At 32.7% G+C, this 21,640-nt stretch overlaps 3 protein-coding genes across 3 annotated transcripts; 2 read left to right on the top strand and 1 right to left on the bottom strand.

Annotated features, from left to right (window-relative positions):
* Positions 1–2,610: 2,610 nt before the first annotated feature.
* On the top strand, positions 2,611–5,829 carry LOC136221766 (probable aquaporin TIP4-3). Its single transcript, XM_066009197.1, has 3 exons — positions 2,611–2,959; positions 3,034–3,112; positions 4,918–5,829. Exons 1-3 carry the CDS (start codon positions 2,874–2,876, stop codon positions 5,662–5,664), a joined length of 912 nt encoding a protein of 303 aa, XP_065865269.1. The 5' UTR covers positions 2,611–2,873; the 3' UTR covers positions 5,665–5,829.
* A 1,386-nt stretch (positions 5,830–7,215) lies between these two features.
* On the top strand, positions 7,216–9,239 carry LOC136222658 (probable aquaporin PIP2-6). Its single transcript, XM_066010391.1, has 2 exons — positions 7,216–7,329; positions 8,529–9,239. The coding sequence occupies exons 1-2, from the start codon at positions 7,249–7,251 to the stop codon at positions 9,237–9,239; spliced, it is 792 nt and encodes a 263-aa protein (XP_065866463.1). The 5' UTR covers positions 7,216–7,248.
* An 8,678-nt stretch (positions 9,240–17,917) lies between these two features.
* LOC136224397 (uncharacterized) lies at positions 17,918–21,437 on the bottom strand. Its single transcript, XM_066012727.1, has 5 exons — positions 21,027–21,437; positions 18,891–19,187; positions 18,598–18,816; positions 18,391–18,519; positions 17,918–18,319 (listed from the first exon to the last, which is right to left on the bottom strand). The coding sequence occupies exons 1-5, from the start codon at positions 21,264–21,266 to the stop codon at positions 18,113–18,115; spliced, it is 1,092 nt and encodes a 363-aa protein (XP_065868799.1). The 5' UTR covers positions 21,267–21,437; the 3' UTR covers positions 17,918–18,112.
* Positions 21,438–21,640: the final 203 nt, after the last annotated feature.

The following is a 21,640-nucleotide window of genomic DNA, read 5'->3' as shown; positions in this document are numbered from 1 at the left end:
CTTCTATTCAGCACTCAAAGATCACCCTCTTTCGAATGATTCAAGAGTCCTTTGCCACTTCTAAAGGGTTTTGCTCTTCGCGGAGAGATGATATTATCTTATCCCGTCTTCTAGCTTCTCCTAGGCCGCCTCTTGCTCCCAACATTATTCCGGTCCATTGGCTTAAGCCTCCTCCGGGATGGGTTAAAGTCAATGTGGATGGATCTGCTTTTGGCACGCCTGGCGAGGCTGGAGTGGGAGGTATTTTTCGCAACTATAGTGGCTTTCTCAAAGGTTGTTTTGCCTTTTCTACCCCTCCTTCTTTTGCTTATTTGGCTGAATTGAGAGCCGCTATCTTCGCAATTGAACTTGCTTGGGAGAAGAATTGGCACCAGCTTTGGGTTGAGTCTGACTCAATGTACATAGTTAATCTGCTTAGGCATCACTCCATGGATGTTCCTTGGAGTATTCGACAAGAGTGGTTGCATTGTCTCAACATTTGCTCTAGGATGAACATTCTCTTTTCACACATCTTTCAGGAAGGAAATAGAGTTGCTGATGCATTGGCTAAATTTGGAGTCTCTTCCTCAGTAATCAATTGGTGGCCTTCAGCTCCAGCTTTTTGCCACAGGTTTATTAATGATGACATTTGTTGTATTTCGCACTTGCGTATTTCTTGACTTCTCTCTTCTTTTCTTCTCCCCCTTCTTTTTGTTTGTTCTCCTTCCTATTCTCTTGTTCAAACACTCTCTTTTTTCTTTTTTAATATATTGCGGGTTTGACAGTTCTTGGTCCATGAGTGCTCACCCCGTCCAAGTTCTGTCTCGTCCCAATTTCTATAAAAAAAAGAACCTAATGGGTCACACATAAGACTTGGAACCAAAAAGAGGAATGAATATTAATTAATTGATGGAAGCCCAACTTAGTCCACCAAGGCCCATATATGGAGGGGGACGAAATTCATGTGTTAGGACACATGTAGGAATTAATTTAATTTCGACAATCTTAATTAGATTATAATTGTTGATTAAATTAATTATAGGATAATCAAGTTAGAAGGTTTATTGAGATTAAATTGCTTCTAAGTATTATCCTATTAAATAAGTTAATATTATCTTTATATATCCATATATAATTATAGATAATAATAACAAGAGTATTATTCCGAATATAACTCTTAATAGGTAACCTAATTCTATCTAACTAGGGTTTAGATATAAGAGGTTATAAATACCGCTCCCATTGCAAATTTTGGACAACCCTAGTCTCCCCTGTAGACTGAGATTTTCGACCCCTATAGTAGAGGATGGAATCCCACCCCTATAGTAGAGGATGGAATCCCACCGATTGCTTCCATTCGGTTGATTTTATCTCTCCCTCTTTCTCCTTGATTTTGTGTTGATTAATTAGAGGCAATCTATCTTGATTGCTATTACTTGGTTGAGTTCTAATCGTTTACTTATATGTTTTGTTATGTTCATGAATGTAGAAAAGACATACAAAAGGAGAAATTTGTTTTGCTCCTCCTACATTGGGGCAGTTCACGATTTCGCGGATTCCCGGAGATTGAACCGTCGGATCGTCACGATGTTTGGACAGGAGCTTCTAGACACACTCTTCCTTGTTTTCACCGTTGGGATTGTTGTTCGGAGGTCTAGAAGGTCTGTTCGGGTAGGGGCAGATTGGTAGACAGTTTCCATCTCTTTTGAAGTTGTGGGCACTTCGTTTGCAACGGTAGATTGATCGTCATAAATGTATTTATGTTCAATCACTCCTTATATGAAATAACGATTAACGGATCTTGGGAAAAGGAAATAGGTATTTTATATTTCCGCTGCCAAACGTTTGCCTATTTTCCTTCAATGCATAGTTATGTGTTGCATATAAAACGAATGTCTTATGTTATACAACTAATGTCCTATGTTCTAAAGCTAATGTCTTATATTCTAAAATTAATGTCTTATATTATTAAAGCATATTTCTATGCATAAAACTTTTTAGAAACGGACTATAAAATTTAGAATATTGTACTTAACTTTTTAGAACACACACAGTAAAATATAGAACATATATTTTAACATATGTTCTAAAACTAATGTTTTATATTCTAAAAGTAATTATTTAAATCATTTTACTTAACTTCTTAAAAAACAGGCTATAAAATATAGAACATATACTTCAGCATATATTCTAAAACTAATGTATTATGTTCTAAAACTAATCTTTTATGTTCTATAACAATATCATTAATAAGTGTTCTCACATAAGAATTATTCTCACATAAAGAATGTGTTCTCACCAGACTACATGAAGTGATATAACTTTATGGTTAATTAAAAAAAAAAAAATCAGAATTTAGGTGATAAATTAAAGCTAATAATTGAGTTGATTGTAGTCCACTTGCAAATCAGTGCAAGGTCCTATAGAATTGAATATGATGAGTTATTAGAATGTAGACAGCATGCATTTATATGTGGCGTTGAACCTACTTTGGGTCTTTTTCTTTACAGAGTCCCCATTAGCATTTATGCATTAAACCTATCCATCCATACCTGTATTTAATGTGATCTTGTTTATTAGCCGATTATCCTGCTGCTGCTGCTGCTGCTTCATTTTCAATTTTAACACCCTTTCTTATTTTATTATTATTACTGTCATATCTCTTCAATAACACACTTTGCTTATAACTTTTATTCTGATGTGATCTTTTCAAAACTGAATGGTTACATTGATTATAGTGAGGGATGGGTGGTTAATTAGCAGTAGCAGATATTATTAATTAATTTCCAACTTCCATCCACATGTGACTACCTACTTATTTAGAAACACATTTATATATAAATATAGATAGATAGAATATGTACAATTGATAAAAGGCAATACTAATTATAAGGATGGCAGAAAGAGTGGGAATTGTTGAAGATGCAGAAAATGGATATGGAAGCAGAAGAATCCAACCCTATACATCTCCTACACCAGGGTATGTTTCTCTACTTTCTCATGCTTCTTTTTCTTCATTGTTTGGTTTTTCTAATGTTTTGTTCCTTCTTGCAGGAAACAGGAAACTGGAAAGGACCAAAATCAAACCACATTCACTGGCATTTTGGGCTTGCAAGACCTTTTTTCTTTAAAAGTTTGTATTTTCTTCCCTCACATTGGGTGTGCCACATTATCCGTGTTTGTTAGAGTCTTAGGGGTTTATACCTCGTCATATCTAATAGTGGAAATACATAAATTAATTATGACTTTGTCAACAACAAAGTAATTTTAGTCTCTACCATTTTTTTATTGGTTGAAGTATAACGTGACATTACATTATTGTTTGACGCATGGATGACGTGGTACATTGACGGGGCGTTTGGTATTCTATTGGGATAGGGATAGGAATAAATGTTGGGATAGGGATAAGGATAAATGGTTGAGATAAGGATAAAAATATGATAGTCGAAAATTATTATTCAATGTTTGGTATGTGGGATGGGGATGGGGATAAAATAATACATTTGACTGTTTTAACCTTATTTAAATTACATAACATTAATTTGAGGGATAAGATGGACTTTTCCATCCTATTAAAATCGCAGGAGCTTATCCCACCTCCTTATACCACCCCCTCCTGGGTATAGGATTTGGGGGGATAAGAAGCTTATCCCTCATCCGTCACACTCTTCTATCTCCCAAACAAATACGGGATAACTTATCTCGTGTTTTTTATCCGCATCCCACCTCCTATATCTCTTCTAACAAATACCCCGTGGGAGTACATTAAAATATCTCAAAAACACATTATTAAATTTCTTAACTTTACATTTTTATATGTTTAATTAAACTCAAATATATGTGAATTATTTAACTCAACAATTTAAATTATATATTTCGATAGCATTTAAAATATGTACAATACATGCTTATTTGTTACATGTGTTGATTTTAATTATTAAATGGTTTTTTTTGCTAAGATTTGATCGCTTCAACTTTTCTATCTAAGAAACTCTCATACTAATAAGTTAAATTATTAAGTAATGAATTATCTAATTTAAAAGATTAAATTGACAGTCCAAGATAATAATATTTAGGCATTATTTGCCATTCCAAACTAAAGATTCAAAGTTAATTAAGACTCTAAACTATCAAAATCATCGATTGATCTCTAAACTAAGCAAAAAATCATAATTGAATCTCTAATCTATCATAAAACCAGAAGACGTGACTATTTGATATAGACTGTAATAATCTTTATGTTGGTTTAAAATGAGTTTGGAAAAAGAGTTTGAAACTGTTCAACTGAATGATTTTCGATGAGACCTCAATTGATGATTTTTGTTTAGAATGAGGACCCAATTGATGATTTTTTGCTTAGTTCAGAGACTTGATTTATGATTTTAATAGTTTATAACCCTAATTGATTTTGAAACCTTAGTTTGGAGTAACCAAAATGGATATTATGCCTAATATTTATTATTATTATTATCTTTAACAATTTGGTATATATTAAGCTCCTCAAATTTATTTTTACTACATTGAACATTGAATTTTACAATTTAAATCTATTAAATTTAATTTTTATTATTATCTTTGGTGAGGTCCATCACACTTGTCTCGTTGATGCAAATATGTTGTTTATGTTAGGTTTTGTTTTTGAATTATTTTTAGTGTACTTTGCCAATCATTAATGGCATGCAAAACATTTTTTTAATTCATTCAAAGCAGTCGGATTGTACACAGACAAACTCTTTTAAATGTCTAGACACAACATTATGAATGGTGGACTGAAATAAAAATATTACAAAACCGTCAATAGTTTCAACTCTGCCATAAATAGACAAATAGTTTAGAAATTGACCACAAATGTGCTAAATTGCTATTCTATAAAAAAGTAACCTGTTTTAGAAAAGCATAGCTTGAATGGTACTAAGTGAAAAATGTGGGCAATTTCAGGTATGGAGAGCATCTTTGGCAGAGGTTGTAGGCACTGCATCACTTGTATTTGCTATGGATACAATTGTCATTTCCTCTTACGAAACCCAAACCAAAACACCTAACCTTATCATGGCTGCCCTTATTGCCTTAACTGTCACAATTCTTCTTATAGCCACATTTCCCATATCCGGTGGCCATATGAACCCCGTCATAACTCTCGCCGCTACATTCACAGGCCTCGTTTCTCTTTCCCGGGCTGCTATTTACATCACGGCCCAATGCCTCGGAGCCATTCTTGGTGCTCTTGCCCTTAAAGCCGTTGTCAACACAACTATAGAGCAAACATTTTCACTCGGAGGCTGCACTCTCAATATTGTTGCTCCAGGCCCAAACGGGCCCGTTACGATTGGGCTGGAGACGGCCCGGGCCTTTTGGCTGGAAGTTATTTGTACATTTCTGTTTCTGTTTTCATCAATCTGGTTAGCATTTGACAAACGCCAAGCTAAGCCGTTGGGCCGAGTTGTCGTTTGTAGTATAATTGGGCTGGTTGTGGGCCTTATCGTGTTCATATCGACAACCGTGACCGCTACTAAAGGGTATGCTGGGGTTGGGATGAACCCCGCGAGATGTTTAGGGCCAGCCTTGGTTAGAGGAGGTCACTTGTGGCATGGACATTGGGTGTTCTGGGCTGGGCCTCTCGTTGCTTGTGTTGCATTTGCAGTTTACACAAAGATAATTCCAAAGGCTGAGGTCCATGACTTTTGAAACTTCAAATATATGTACTGTGCTTTTTTCTTTTTAGAGAGATAATAATGTTTTAGTTTTTTTTTTTTTTTTCTGAAACAATATAATAATGTTTTAGTTTGTGCTTCTTTTCTATATGTATATATGTTTCTGATCCTCCCACAATAAATATATATCTATTTAATCTTATAGGTGTTTTTATTATCAAACAGCTCAGTAATAGGGATGGCAACGGGTACACTACCCGACCCTAATGGGACTACCCGTACCCTGTATAAAAGGGTATGGGACGGGTATGGGATCAAAACCATTACCCGTTAGGGTAATGGAACGGGTATGAGAATACCCCCTAGGGTACCCGGTACCCGTTACCCGTCATAAAAAAATTTTATATTAATAAATATCATTGTTTTTTTAGATGTAAGACGTGAAATTTAAACCCCAACCATTTATTTTCAACAATTAAGTGATATCACTAAGTTACTTTATTCTTATTAATTAAGGTTCAATTTATTCAATTTTTAGATTGATGATTTATTAAATTTATAGTTTGTTAAATTTGTAATATTTTATTTATTTATTGATTCTTAACGGATAAGGGTACCCGCGAATTAAATGGGAAGGGTATGGGATGCAAAAAGTATACCCGTTAGGGTAATGGGACGGGTACGGGTAATTAAAAAATAAAAGGGTAAGAGTTTGGGAATGACATTACCCGCGGGTACCCTACCCGTTGCCATCCCTACTCAGTAATAAAAAAAAATTAACTAGGGAGCTAGTCATAAGATTTTAAATAAATTTTTTTTTTTTTGATAGCAATTTTTATTTTAATTTTAAACAAACAGGAATGTCTCTTTTTAATGGATTTGTACCCTTTAAATATTCAAAGATCTATGGATAAAGAAATTTTTTACTACCTTCATACATCAAACCAATAATTTCACGTCACACTGTATATTTTATGGTTTAGGATTATAATTTGAAATTTAGGGTTTAAAGTTTATATTTTAAAAAGTAGAATTTTATGTAATTAATTAATTGCTTAATTAAACATATTAATGTTTACTTACATGACACCAAATTATTGACCATCACGTTATCGGTGCACCACACGAATAGTCAAGTATATCTCGGATAGACCGGGTTTAAGAGGATTATTCTAGCAACCATAATAGATTTGACAAAAAAAAATGAATATTCGTAAATTAATTGGCATAATGAAACTCATATTGATTAAAATTGTTTGAGTACAAGAAAGCAGAATATCCAGGTTATGTAGCTTGGGATATATAGCCATGATTAACCTATATCACATAGTCATTATCGAAAATAAAATGTTGGTTGTTCTCCATTAAATTAATGTATATACCTTGCAATTTATATTCCTCTTTAAGACATTAATTAAAGTTGAATTTAATGAATAATTTTGATGACATATTGCAAGCATGACCTTGTAATTGTCTTCCACATATATGCATATGATATGATAGGATAGGATAGGGATAAATAAATAACAGAAGGGCTTCTCTTCTTTCTTAATACCAAATTAAAATAGCAATTCCACCAGACGATAATAATCATCAATCACTTGAACAGGGCGAGGCAATGAATAACTTCAAAGACAAAACACTCTTCAACTCCAATTTCCTTGTGTCTATTGATACCCATGAATTCTTTTCACTAGAGGTAATTAAATTCTACTTCCTTATCTATTTCTCATATATTTAATCAACCAAATCAAAATTATGAAGTCATTTTATGATACAACGTTAACCATATAGTTATTGGGTAGAGTGGATTTGAACTCTAGCGTATAAAACAATGTAATATTAAACCTAACGTTTATTAGAAAGTGCAATTTCAAACCTGGTTAATAACAAATTGTAAAAGTAATGAAGTTTGAAATTGTGCTTTTTAGTAAATATTAAAGTTAAGATTGTACTGTTTTGTAGAAATTATATCCACTCTTTCCAATAACCATAAAACTAAATTTGTAACTTATTATATCTCTATTTATACTGAAGGAATAGTATGACATGCTGGTATCTGGGTTGCCAACCTAGTTGGGATTCCAGATTCACTCATAGTTCGTCCCAGCCTCCATAAAAAAAAAAAGGAATAGTACGACTCTTCCTCTCTTTAAATGGAAAATATGATTTGCAAAAGTAGACCATATGTTTTGATTGAGTCTAATGATTATAACTTATGTTGCATGGAAATAAAAACAAATATGGAATGGAAACACTAATGCTACTTTCAAACGTTATTTCTAAAATAACATATTTCTAAATATGGAATGGAAACACTAATGATTATAACTTATTTCTAACATTTCCTATGTTATTTCTAAAAAAACATAGGAAATGTTAGAGATATAATTATAAATATTAAAAGTATATAAAAAAATATATTTGTATTTATACTCTACAAATGATTACAACAATGATCATAATAAAGAATTAATTTAGAAATTGTGGAATAGAAATTGTCATCAATTAAGAAGTTCTAACTACAATGAAGTCTCAATTGGCTAGAATATTCATAGTCGGAATTGGGATTGAATTGTTTTTGCCGTTGGAAACGATTTCCTAAACCAGAAGCACATTTCCTATTTTATTGTTTATAGAAACGTGTTGTACTCGGTCCAAGAGTTTTTGGTGCGAGAAACAGAACGAAAGGCGGAATGCTATTGAAGTTGAGTTTTCGTGCAACATAAATTACAACTATAACTATTAGCAATTTACAGTGATTTAATGTGTGCAATTACACAAATGATCAATAGTTTTAATGTGTGAAATTAAAACATCATATATAAAAATACAAAACAATTATTTCCCCATTAAGTCAATTAATCTTCCCAATTTCTCACATATATAGCATTATAGATGTGGAGAGCAACAGCAACAGAGCTAGTAGCAACAGCTTGTCTTCTATTCACTCTAACAATATCCATAATATCATGCTTGGAATCAAAAGAGGCAGATCCAAAACTCCTAATTCCATTCACAGTCTTCATAATAGCCTTCTTCTTCCTCTTAACAACAATTCCATTATCAGGAGGCCACATGAGTCCAGTTTTCACCTTCATAGCTGCCCTAAAAGGCCTAATTACTCCAATTCGAGCAATATCTTACATTTTAGCCCAATGCATAGGTTCAACAGCAGCATTCATGGTAATCAAGGCCACAATGGACCCTAACACAGCACAAAAGTATTCATTAGGCGGATGCATAATTGACGGAATAGCGACAGAAACTGCTTTGATGCTGGAATTTTTCTGCTGTTTTGTTGTGTTATATGTAGGAGTAACAGTGGCGTTTGATGAGAGAAGAATGAAGGAGCTTGGGTTAGTGATGATATGTGTGATATTGGCTGCTTCAATGGGACTTGCAATTTTTGTGTCAATTATGGTTACTGGTAAGGCTGGGTATGGAGGTGTGGGGTTGAATCCTGCAAGATGCTTAGGGTCTGCTTTGATATATGGAGGTCCTTTGTGGCATGGACATTGGGTTTTCTGGGTTGGACCTTTTCTTGCTTGTCTTGTATATTATGCTTTTACCCTCACTCTACCTAAGGAAAACATGTTATTATGCTAATGTAACATAGCCTAATTTTAATTTATATCAATTTAAAATTTAATTTAAATATGTAATAGGTGTTGTACGTGCATTCACATAATGTAAATAAAATATATGTCATGGCTGTTTATTTTATACGTAAATAGAATGTTTATATATAAAATAGTCTAACAAATTTTGATTATTATTTAGGGGGCGTTTGTTTGGGGGTTTCAGAAAAGGATAAAGGAAATGAGAGGTTTCATTCCCTTTGTTGGTGTTTGTGTTACTAATTTAACTAGTCAAAAACCCGTGCGATGCACGGGGTATGAAACTTTTATATAATTTAGATAAATAAATAAATTGACATATTTATTTTTAAATAATTTTATATCATGCTATGAAAAAAATTTATATTAAGTATATTTGAAATTAATATATATTTTTTAATGATAATTCAAATTAAATTAATTTTAAAAATAATTGACTACTTTTTTTTATAGAATTTTAACTAAAGATGAATGATTTATTTATTTTTACAAAATTCAATGATTTGTACTTTTTAAGAATTTTAATACATTTTCGTATTCCAAATATTCTGTGAAATAATAATAATAAAAAATAGCAGATTAATTAAGAAATATATTAGAATATTCTACAAAAAAAAAAGAAATATATTAGAATATAATAAAAAACCAAAAATTGAATTAAACTATAATTAAAATTAAATATTATATTTACGATACAAAAAAATTACAATATAGGTTAAACAAAAATTGAATTAAACTATAATTAAAATTAAATATTATATCTACGATACAAAAGAATTACAATCTATGTTAAAATGGAAGCAACATCAATATATTATTATATAAACTATTACAATCAATACTTTTCTAATGTTGCATATGAAGAAACTTTATCAATTCAATATGTTACATATAAAAAAAAAAAATTCGTAAGAATTAGTCACAAATTCATCTTGATGATAATTATTTTGGTTGATGGAATTTCATGATCACCAAGTATTCGAATTCACTTATTCATTCTGCTACAATAACCCAATATATCTAATTGAATCAGTTTAAGATGATGATTTCTCCTATTTTCATCTCGTAATATCTCATCAAGAAATTCGATCAATTTGTTCTTCATTCTTTCACTATATAGAATATCAACCATACTTGCAGATATCACTTATTTGACTTTATTAATATTTTCTAATAATTATATATTCTTGAATTTTGTAAGTAAGAAAAACAAACAAAAGAATTGAAAAAAAAAATGAAGGCTCGAAAAAGATAATTAGGAGAGAACCATCTCCCTCTCGGGTTTTTTTTTTTTTGAAAATAAGAGAGAATATCGAGACATAAGCGTATAAAGAGGAGAGTGAAAATATTTTTTGCCCATAAGTTAAACATTTTATTTTTTTCTTAATGAAGTATTAAGTCCATAAATTAATTTTAGTTAAATAGAATTAAATCGCAATTGTAACCACTCAGTTCAAAAAAAAACGTTTTATAATTAATATTTGAAATTAATTATATTAATTAGAATCATTATGCTCAACATTTGAGAATTTGAAGAGATTCAAATAATAATATTTTCTTAATTAATATTTTTCAATAATTTGTCCTATGATCATATTTCATTTTCATATGTTAAAAACTCTTGAAATACTAACAATTTTGTACGAACCATAATATAATAGTTAAAAATTATATAAGCCAATGTTGCAAAAGCAATTATCTCAATATCCATAATTAATGTACATTTTTAGGATTTTGAGCGTCAAAATTTATTTTTATTTACCTTGATTTTGAATTCGTATCTAGCATAATCCACATTCTTCCAGAATAAACGATAACACCTAGCAACATATACTAAAGAAGAATACAAATTTACAAAATCTTTATTTTAGTCATTTTGAAAAAAAAAAGACAAATAAAAAAGAAAACATGGATAAGGTACCTGGGTACAGAAATGGAATTTCATCTCTGAAAAATGAAACTATAACAACTATTGTTTAATAAAAAGAAAACAACAACACAATTAAGAACAAAAATAACTGCAATATATGAAAAAAATCGAATAATTACCTTGAGAAACATAAGAATTTCTTATAATTTTTGACACTTTTGTGTTTTCCGGTTTTAGTTGTTCATGCATCTTCTATTTCTGTCGGATTTCTTCAATTGAAGCTATCAATTTGGAAAAAAAAGACAAATAAAAAAGAAAACGTGGATAAGATAGCGAGAGGTATAGAACCTGGGTAGCAACAGAAACAAATCTGAAGGATAAAACTATAACAACTATTGTTTAATAAAAATAAAACAACAACATAATTGAGAACAAAATAACTACAACATATGAAAAAAAATCGAATATTTACCTTCAGAAATATAATACTATCTATCGTGACCAATGAATATAATGTTGGAATACTATCTATCATGTTTTATATAGAAGTTTATTTGTGACTTTTGGATTTCCTTTGCTTTGTGTTTTTTCATCTCCCTGTAACTCTTGCTTTCTTTTATTATTTTAATTAATAGGCTAGTAATTATTTAATATATTATAAATATGAATTTGTTATTTTTAATTAATTAAATATTTATTTTTAATTAATTAATTATTTTTAATCTGATTTTTTACTACGTTGACAACTCATCAAAAAGACCTTTAAAACACTTCTTCTCATTTCTCTATGTTTCCGTAATTATATATAGTATAGATGATTCACTTTACCATTTTTTTAGTTTTGCGTTTACCTCTAACTTCTCTAATCTCATTCCTCAATCCCCCATAAGGTTTTCTATTCCATTTCCCCTCTCTTTCTAACTTAAACTTCTACCCTCCTTATAAAATTCTACTTTACTCTCTATTTTACTTTTTTATTTTTATTTTGGTCTCTATATTTTTTTATTTTTACATTTCTTTATCTTTGGATTAATTTCATTTTCGTTATATATTTTTAATTTTTTTACTCAAAAAATATTTTTGACTAAATTTTACTTTTTTTTTATTTTTGTTTAATCCTTGTATTTATTTATTTATATTTTTTTATCACTAGATTAATTTCACTTTTGATCCTTATACTAATTTATTTTTACCTTTTTACCCTGAAAAATAATTTTGACCAAATTTTTTTCTTTTATCATATTATTCAGTTTTAATATTTATTTTTAATTATTTTAAAATAATTATTTTCTTTTTAAATATAATGTTTATGCATTTTCTTTGATTAATTTTATTTTAGTTTCCTCTATTTCATTATCTTTTGATTTTAATTCTTATATTTTATTAATAGATGCACATGTATGTATAAAAATTATTATCAAAGATTTTCTTGATGAAAAGGACAATGAAGATGCTTAAACTCTTTCCGGTGATGAAGTATTATGCTTAGAAGACTATTGGCTTTTGTTTTTGTTTTTTTTTTAATTTGTATGAACTTTGTTAAGTTTAAATTTTAACTTTTATGAACTTTATGTTAATATCAATAAGGGTAGCAAGTGAGTAATGTTTTGGATTGTTTGGGATTATATATAAAGTTATTTCACGTTTTATGGAAACTATAGTAAAAGAGTTGAATTTTTTTTTATTATATATGAAGTTAAAAAAATAGTTTGATTTCCTATTTGAACCAAACATCCACAAAGGGAATGTGGTGGAATTGCATTCCTTTTCCTAAACATATCCAAACACATAGGGGAATTAATGTTTATTCCTTTCCTTTCCTTTAGTTTCCCTTTCTTAATTCCTTTTCTCTTACCCCTTGTGAACCAAACGCCCACTTACTTTATTTAACTTAAATATCTATTATTCATAACTAGGAGTAACATCCCGAATTAGTATATTCTCAATGAATACAGGAACAAATAAATGAATGAAAGAATTAGCATAGAAACGAGCGTTTCATGCCATTACATGAGCAACCTCGTTTGCTAACCTTGAAACAAAAACAACCGATAATCTGTGGTGGGTACGGAGAAGAAGTCGAATCTCATAATTACAGTACCAAATTCAGTAATATCTCTCTTGGGTGAAGAAATTCTATCTACTACAGCCTTGGCATCAGTTTCAAATACGATGTTCTAAGAAGTCACTTCTATTGCCCATTGTATACTTGCTTTAAGGGCCATCACCTCAGCTAGCTTAACTGAGATTGAACCGTCATCATGCAAACTGAACACGGATATAAACCGCCCAGTCCAATCGCGACTTACAGCTCCACCTCCAAATGATCTTTCTTCGACGAACAATGTCGCATCAATGTTACATTTAAGCGTACCCTCTGGAGGCCCCCTCCATTTTACTGCATTGTGTGGCTGAATTAGAACTCCGTGGCACGTCCTCGAACTCTCCTCTCCTCGCGACATGCTTATAAATTCTTCTGGTAGGGAGTGCATTAAAACAACAGCAGGTTCAGATGGATTAGGCATGTTGCAGTTATCAGCTTCGAACCGTGCTACCTCATCGACTCGTACTTCGACATTCCAAAAACCTGACCTCATACTTCGGTTTGCGACTGTCGTATCAAAAATATCAGCAGCAGTAAAGGACATATCAACAATTTTTTGGAGATCATCTGCTGCAAATCTAGTATCCGCTGCACTACTCCTGTGATCAGACGCAGGTGAAGCAGGTGCTGCTGTCGTAAATACCATATCAGCAGCATTGTTGGGCCTAACAATAGCTCCCTACATATTTGCTACTACGATTCTAATGTTTGATGTACTCGTCCTGTGTTCAAATGCAGAAATAGCAAGTGTAGCTGTCGAGCTTGTGGCCACTGAGCCAGCTGTCACTGTATTTGATGTATGTAACTCGACCCTGTCATATGTGAGAGCTCCGAAACTCAAATGCCTGGAAGATGCATGGCGTGTATGATGCCATTGTTACGTAATTCTACTCCAAGATCTCACCTGCACACCAGTATCAACACCAATAACTTGTGTACCTCCACTAAGATTAACAGAAACTGGGTTAGTTTGGCACAAACTCCCCAACGCCTATCCTTTGTGACTCTGAGCCTCATTCCATTCATCAACAAAGAGAATTGCCCACTCAGTCACCTCCCTGGCACTTTTATGTTTCTGATTCCACAATATATCATTCCTCGCCTGCCATATCGCCCAAAGCACAGTCGAACTCTTTTGAATGGATCTTTCATCTCTTCTTCCACATAGATGTAACACCCAATCCTCAACCCGCTCCCAATCCACCCCCGAGTATGCCACACCCACCACCATCCAACATTGCTGTGCAAATACACAGCCTGAGAACAGATGCCACCCATATTCAATATCATTAAGACAAAGTAAGCAGGCTATCGGAATAGGGACTCTTCGGTCCGCCAATCTAGTCCTTAACGGGATTGCACCAGTAACGAGTTTCCAAATGAAAAGCTTAATTTTTGGCGGTAGTTTCAGTTTCCATAGGTGTTTCCAACCTTCTGTCACCATGCCCCTTTCCCATTCCTAGGTTTGTATTCGGTAACCCGACTTCGAGGAGTAGACACCATCGCTCGTATAATGCCAAATTAGACGATAAACTCTATTAGACCCGGGGATAACCATATTGCTAATTTTCTCGACCATTTCAACTGTAAACCAAGCATTCAATTTCCCTCTATCCCAGAGTCTGGTCCCTAGAATAAAAAGGTCCATCACCTTCAATTCCTCATTGTTGCCAACTCCTATGGAATTTCCACAAATACCATCTGCGTCCCAAATCCATGGGCCGTGCGAGACCGAGACCTGGTCTCCACGCCCTATATACCATCTCAAACCCTTTCTCAATAAATCAATTAAGCTCCAAACACTTCTCCAAACAAAACTGAGATTATTGCCCAATTTGGAAGATAGGAAAGTCCCCCTAGAAAAATATCTAGCTTTGAACATTCGACTTACCAAAATGTGAGGGTTATCAATTAACTTCCACCCTTGTTTACCTAAAAGGGCCAAATTGAACTCCCTTAAGTCTCGAAAACTAAGTCCCCCGCCATTCTTACTATTGCATAGGGCCTGAGCAACTGATTTTAGTAATACTTCCTTTCCTGCATTGGAGAGGAATCTAAAAGTCCAATTGTTCAATCGCTTAGCTATTCGGTCCTTCAGGAACCCAAAAGTTGACCGTTTTGACCTGCCAATAAGTGAAGGTAGCCCAGATATCTACCCATGTTAAGAGGCGCATGGACCTGTACCACATTCCGGATATTTCCTCTCATCTCCTCGGATACATTAGAACTAAAAAAGATGCCAGATTTATTCAGATTAATAGCCTTCCCATATGCAACCTCATAATCGGTCAAGATTTCCTTCATCCGAGCACATTCTTCCTCCGTTGCACTGAAAAATAGGAAGCTATCGCCTGAAAAAAAAAATATGTGTGACACTAGGTGCCCCTGGACAGATACGACATCCTGTTATCGACCCTTCCCTCTTGACTCTGCTAATAATCTATGATAGGACTTCTGCACAAATTAGAAAAAGGTAAGGAGACAACGGGTCCTCCTGTCGTAATCCTCTTCCTAGTTAACTCCAAATAATCACAATGTCCTGGTTTAAGTATCTAACTTTTAATTGTATTATTATGCTCTTTCCGTTTCATGAATAACACAAAATATTATTGATTTTTTTACTTATATACCCTCAATTAATGAAATTGTTGAATAAATAAAGCATTTAATTTATTCTACATTTAATAAATTTAAAACATAATAAACAGAAGTACATCAGGAAAGTGGAGTTATGCATATTTCATGAAACATGGAAAATAGTTACTTTGTACATTCATTGATGCATGTATCTCCAACATGAAAGAGAATATTGGAGTGAAGATACTTCAAACGCCGTGTGCCAGCAATCATACGCCGTGTGAGGCTGAAGAGAATTGAAGAGCTGCAGTTCATCATTTCCACACAGCGTGTCAACGGGGGCACACGTCGTGTGGGCGAGCAAGTTTGCCCCTGGAACTTTTTGAGCCTACCACACGTTGTGTGCCTTTAGGCCACACGACGTGTGACAACACTTGGACTGGAATGCAGAGAGGTAGCTGCGCGGGAGCTGGGCGAAGGATTTGGCCACACGCCGTGTGGCAAGGTTGAGCTGCCAATCCGGACAAAGGGACAATGACGTCAGATTTTCTGCTCATTCTTGTCTATTACTGTTTTGCAATTGTTGTATTTACTATCTTGTCATTTAAGAATAATCACCTAAATGCCATTTTCCCTTTAATTCATTTCTTACCCTATCTTTTTCTTATTAAGTTGTAACCCTAGTTGGGCTTTTATATTTTTTGCTTATAGAATCAAGAGAGGTATATAAGCCTCTTACTTTGTATGGAAATGTAACTTTTATGAATCAAATCAAAGTAACCTCCATTAGAGCTTGTTCATCTTTTCTTAGCATTAACTCTTTCAAGCTTGGGTTGAGAATAAAGTTTTCGTGGGTTTAAAATCAAAACCCTCTAGTTTGTGTTTAATCTGTATAAGTTGGTATCAGAACCGAGTCGTTTTCCTTTCCGAAGACTTCTTCTTGGCAATGGTTCAACCCTGTTTACCACAAGAAGCAATGGAATCCAATGATAAGAGATTTAAAGACATGGAAGCTTGTATGAAGGGATTTAGAGAAGCTCTCATGGAACAAAATGAAAGGCATGATGCAGGTAAAAATTATGTGTATCAGAATTCAATAAATCAGAATTCATTTCGTTTGGATATTTGAATTTATGTATATTTTAATATTATTTAAAAATTTAGGTTTGGGTAAAAATTATGGTTACCAATGACAATTAGTTAAAAATCGTTAACCGGAAAACCTAACCGAAACTAATGGTTATCCGTTTGCATGATTAACTGAGATGTATGTACCGGTTTTAGTTTGAATGGTTAAGAAACCTATAGTTTCGGTTCAGTTAAATTTATTATATCATGGACCGGTTAACTGAACCATGTCTACCCGTAGTCTTGGGCTTCTGAAAAAATCCGGAACAATTATCAAAAGACTAGTCTTAGCTTATAGGAGGGACTTCTGATAATATAAATGAATATTTGATCGTCTTGAATGGACTCGAAACCTTCCTCATGCTTGTTGGATGTCTTGGGATGCGCCTATAAGGTCGGTTAAAACATTCTCCCTAAACAGGAATCTTTGGCCATGCAAATAAAGCTTCACTTATAAAGAAAGACGACCTTATCAACCCATTTTCTTAATTCAACATGGCTTTAGTTTTCCCTAATTAGACTAGGATTCTTCACCTATATAAGATTTTATTACTTTTCAGAACTTCTCTCTTTAAGTTCCTTAAAATTGTCTTAGATGTCGGAATGTCATTTATTGGTGATCCTGCCAAGCCTTCATTTGTTTGTGATCTGGCCAAACCATTCTCTTGTTTTGCAGAAGCATATCAACACACAAAAACCTCAAGTACTCTCCTCAATAAACAACCTCCAAATCATATTCAATCATCTAGCGAACCATAACTTAACAAAATTTAACCTCCAAACCTTATTCAATCATCTGGTGAACCATAACTTAACAAAATTTTACACTCTGTTATCATCTAGTATTACTATACTTGTATTTGTGTTACATGTATTGTATTAGGAGTTTGATTGCTCTAGAGTTTCGGCTATCATATGTGTATATATAATAGACAAGAAGTTATACATTCTCACAGTATTTTTGGTTATATAGAAGTTTGCCATTGACTTAGAAAACACAGAAACCATTAATTAGCACATGTAGTAGGATCGATATAACAAGTTACAAAGCAGAAGAAGATTGTCAATTGAACAATATATTTAGTGCTCGACTCAACATCACTATGCAGGGCTACATTTCTTCAATGCATAATAGATAGGACACGACCATGGATAGAGCATTATATATATACACATAATATAACTAAATTGATGGCTGCAGAAGTGTAGAAGATGAAGCAAGAGGCTCATGCACTACTGAATTTGATGATACCGATATGGGATTGAATTCTAATTGCAACATCACACTTCCCAGTATTTCACTCATTATTTTTTTGAATTCTTCTTCTTTAATCACCTTCCCATCATCTGCATTCACCATCTTCAATCCTTCCTCCACTATCTTGTCTATCTGCAAATTCATTTATCAAACTTCAATTCTCATTAATAACAGCTTCAAATTCTAATTCTAATTATAATTACCTCATGAACAGCACCAATTGGAGGTAGAGCAGCTGATGGAGCCACCAGGTCCAATACGGCCCTTAAGAACTCCTTAGAAACTTTTCCATTTCGGTCTTTCGCCACATTTTCGATGGCTGTATTCAGAGTCTGCATTGAAGAATCAAGTGTAAGAAGCCTAGGAATTGCTAAGCTAATTCAGAAAGGGGGGTTTGGAAAGAAATTAACCTTGTCTAATTCAAACTTGTTAGATAAAAGTCGCTTGATGCCAGTTCCATCAAAGGTGTTTTCACTATGTGCAACAATAACAGGCTGTTCTTTCAGACGTTGAGCCACACGTTGAGCTACTTTCTTAAACTCCACCAAAAATGCTTCTTGAGATATGGTTTCATCATGTTCCTCTTCAGAATAAGCTTGCAGGACTGGCTCAACTATGTTGCTCTTTACCTGCACAACCAAAATTATGTGACAACAAGAAGTAGGAAGAGATGCAAAACATTGAAGAGTAAATTGAAATATACCCAAGCATCAGAAGAAGGGGGCATCCCTTGATCAACTCTGAGCTTTTCGAGGGCTTTAACGATGCAATCTTCGAGGGAAGACTCTCGCAGTTGTAGCTCCGAGAAATTGGCAAGCATTTCGGGTTCAAAAGAGGGTCCGTCGACAAACTCTAGAAGGTCATCGCCCTCCATTCGGAGGATAACAATAGGATCACGCTTCAAACCAGCAGCCATTCCAAGCAATATATCAGAAAGAACCTCTTTGAATTCAGTCTTGGTCACTTTCTCGTGCTTTCCATGTGTGAATTCATTCAGAACCTATACCATAACCATATATAACTAACTCTGTTAATTTCAGTTCAGATACATAACATCTTTGTCATGCACTACCTAAAATCGGATCAACATGTAACAAGTTTAAAAATAGAAGGTTGAGAATACATGATTCAACTTTTTGTACATTTGATCCCCTTTAATGTTTCATAAAAGTTAAAATGAGGAACACTTTATTTGATGCAAATCCAAAATTAAGTTCAACCATGACAAGAAATAGTGGGTAGGGCAGTTAATTTCATTATCACAAAAAAGAATCATAGCAATGAACTGAATTCACACTCAACTAGTAATAAGTATCTTGCCTGCCTACCAAATAAATACTATTAAAATAGGAACATAAAGAGTAGCAAAAATCCTAGCCAAGTAATAAAGATAAAAAGAAAAGTAAAGAAGGAAAAAGAAAAGGTAAGTCCCACATCACCGACCCCTTAATTGAATAATGTGCAAAGATGGTTCCCGAGCTGCCTAGAAATTGAATATTTTGACCATTTGTTTTTCATCTCAGTATTCATAATAAAAACATAGAAACATATTTTTGGACTTCAATTTAAGCTCTTAGATTAATTGATTCTTTAAAATAATATGAGAGCCTATAGACAATTCTATTTCATAATGAATGTGATAAATTCTTTCAAATAAATTAATTTTTAACATTATCTACCAGTTACTGGTTCTTTAACATTTCTAAACATCTATAGTAATTTCTTCTACTATATAAACCCATTATCATGAATAAAAATTGCGAGTTAATTATCAAAATAACCTCAAGTTGCTTAAAAAAAATTATGGCGTCAATCAAGGCAATGACTGATCACAAGTTAATGTACTAAATTTATTAGTTTGAAAGGACTAAATTATTATAACAATGACCACTCAATTTCAATTTTACTAAACATTAAGGCCATTTACTTCCATACAGGACCATTATATTAATAAAAACAAAATTGAGTGACTTCTATACATGGATTCAAAGTTGAGTAGTTCGCAATATTAGTAACAATAAAGTTAAGTGGCTATAAGTGTAATTTATCCTAATTTGAAAGGATAAAAGATAAGAGGACAAGTTCTCTTATCCACTAATGTTTAAAATGATACAATTTTAAGGTAAAAACAATTTTAACACTAAAATTGGTAAGTTGGACCAATTTCATACATTATTATAAAATACAAGTATTTTGTTCTTATTCCGCGACTATTGCATATTAGTTTGTTTTAAAAGAATTAGAGATTAATTAATAATAGAATTAGAGATTAATATTTATAAATTCGATGGAATATTTTGAATTTTTTTGTCAATATATATTTTTTTTATTTTTTAAATTTTTTAGCGTCTCATCATATGTTTATGACTCACATGTGGAATGTAGATGATAAAATTCATAACCAAGAAGACAATTTGATGAATCATTTTTCGAATTGACCCAACTTGACAACGTTATGGATAAAATTGCTCTTAATTTTCGAGGTAAAATGAAATTGCTCCTGATCTAACCTAAATGAAAATAACACATCTTGATCTAACCTAGTACAAAAAGTGCCTACATTATTAGTCGAAGCTATCAACAAGAAATCAATTATAATTTTCGGAGCTTTTAGTCTATAAATTTAAAAAAAGAGATGCGGATGAATACGGACATAAAATCCAGAAACAAGTTGCAGTTGTGTGTAGAGATGATGACAATCGTCAGAAGTTCCAAATATAAAAGTGCTTAAATAATTGTGACCACAAAAACTAAATACATAAATAAAGACATTTTGTTTGGGTAGTAAAATTGGGAGGTTTAATTTATTATATAAAAAAAGAAAAAGAGAAATATATACCTCAGAGTAGATAAAATCAGAATCAGAAGAAGAACCTTGAGCAGGTAAGCCAAGAGCGGCACCAATATCAGCAACAGCAGGTTGAAGTTCCTTTACAGAGAGACGGCCGTCCTTATCCTTATCCAATTGTTTGAACTTATTATCCACAAAACTACTAAAGACATGTTCATTTTCAACCAACTCCATTATATCTGATCCATCTAGTACCTGTCCCTGTCCCTGTCCTCTGCTCTTCTCCATATTTCTTGTGATTTCCTTTTCTTTTTGTTGGTTTCTGTGTAACTCGTGAATCACACCACCAAAAGTGAAAGGACCTTCTCTTTCTTCTTCTCTGTGTTCTTTAAATATGAGAGAGAAAGATAAGAGCAAGGAAGGAAAGAAGAGGACTTTGTTTGTTTTGCTTGGTACTAACATATATATGACACGTTCCCTTTCTTTTTCAAACCACTCTTTCTGCCTATAGAAACTTTCTTCTTTAAAGTTGTATTAACTACTTTCTTAATTCACTTCATTAGCTTTTCTTTATTATCTAATTTATTTAACTAACTACCCATTTTCCATTTTTAAATAAATAAACCACTTTCCTTTTCATTTAATATTTATGAAAATCTATT

Source organism: Euphorbia lathyris, chromosome 3 (assembly GCF_963576675.1).
Source record: "Euphorbia lathyris chromosome 3, ddEupLath1.1, whole genome shotgun sequence".
Taxonomy (NCBI): Eukaryota; Viridiplantae; Streptophyta; class Magnoliopsida; order Malpighiales; family Euphorbiaceae; genus Euphorbia; species Euphorbia lathyris.
Note: the sequence above shows the minus strand (reverse complement) of the source record. Positions and strands in the feature narration are given on the sequence as shown.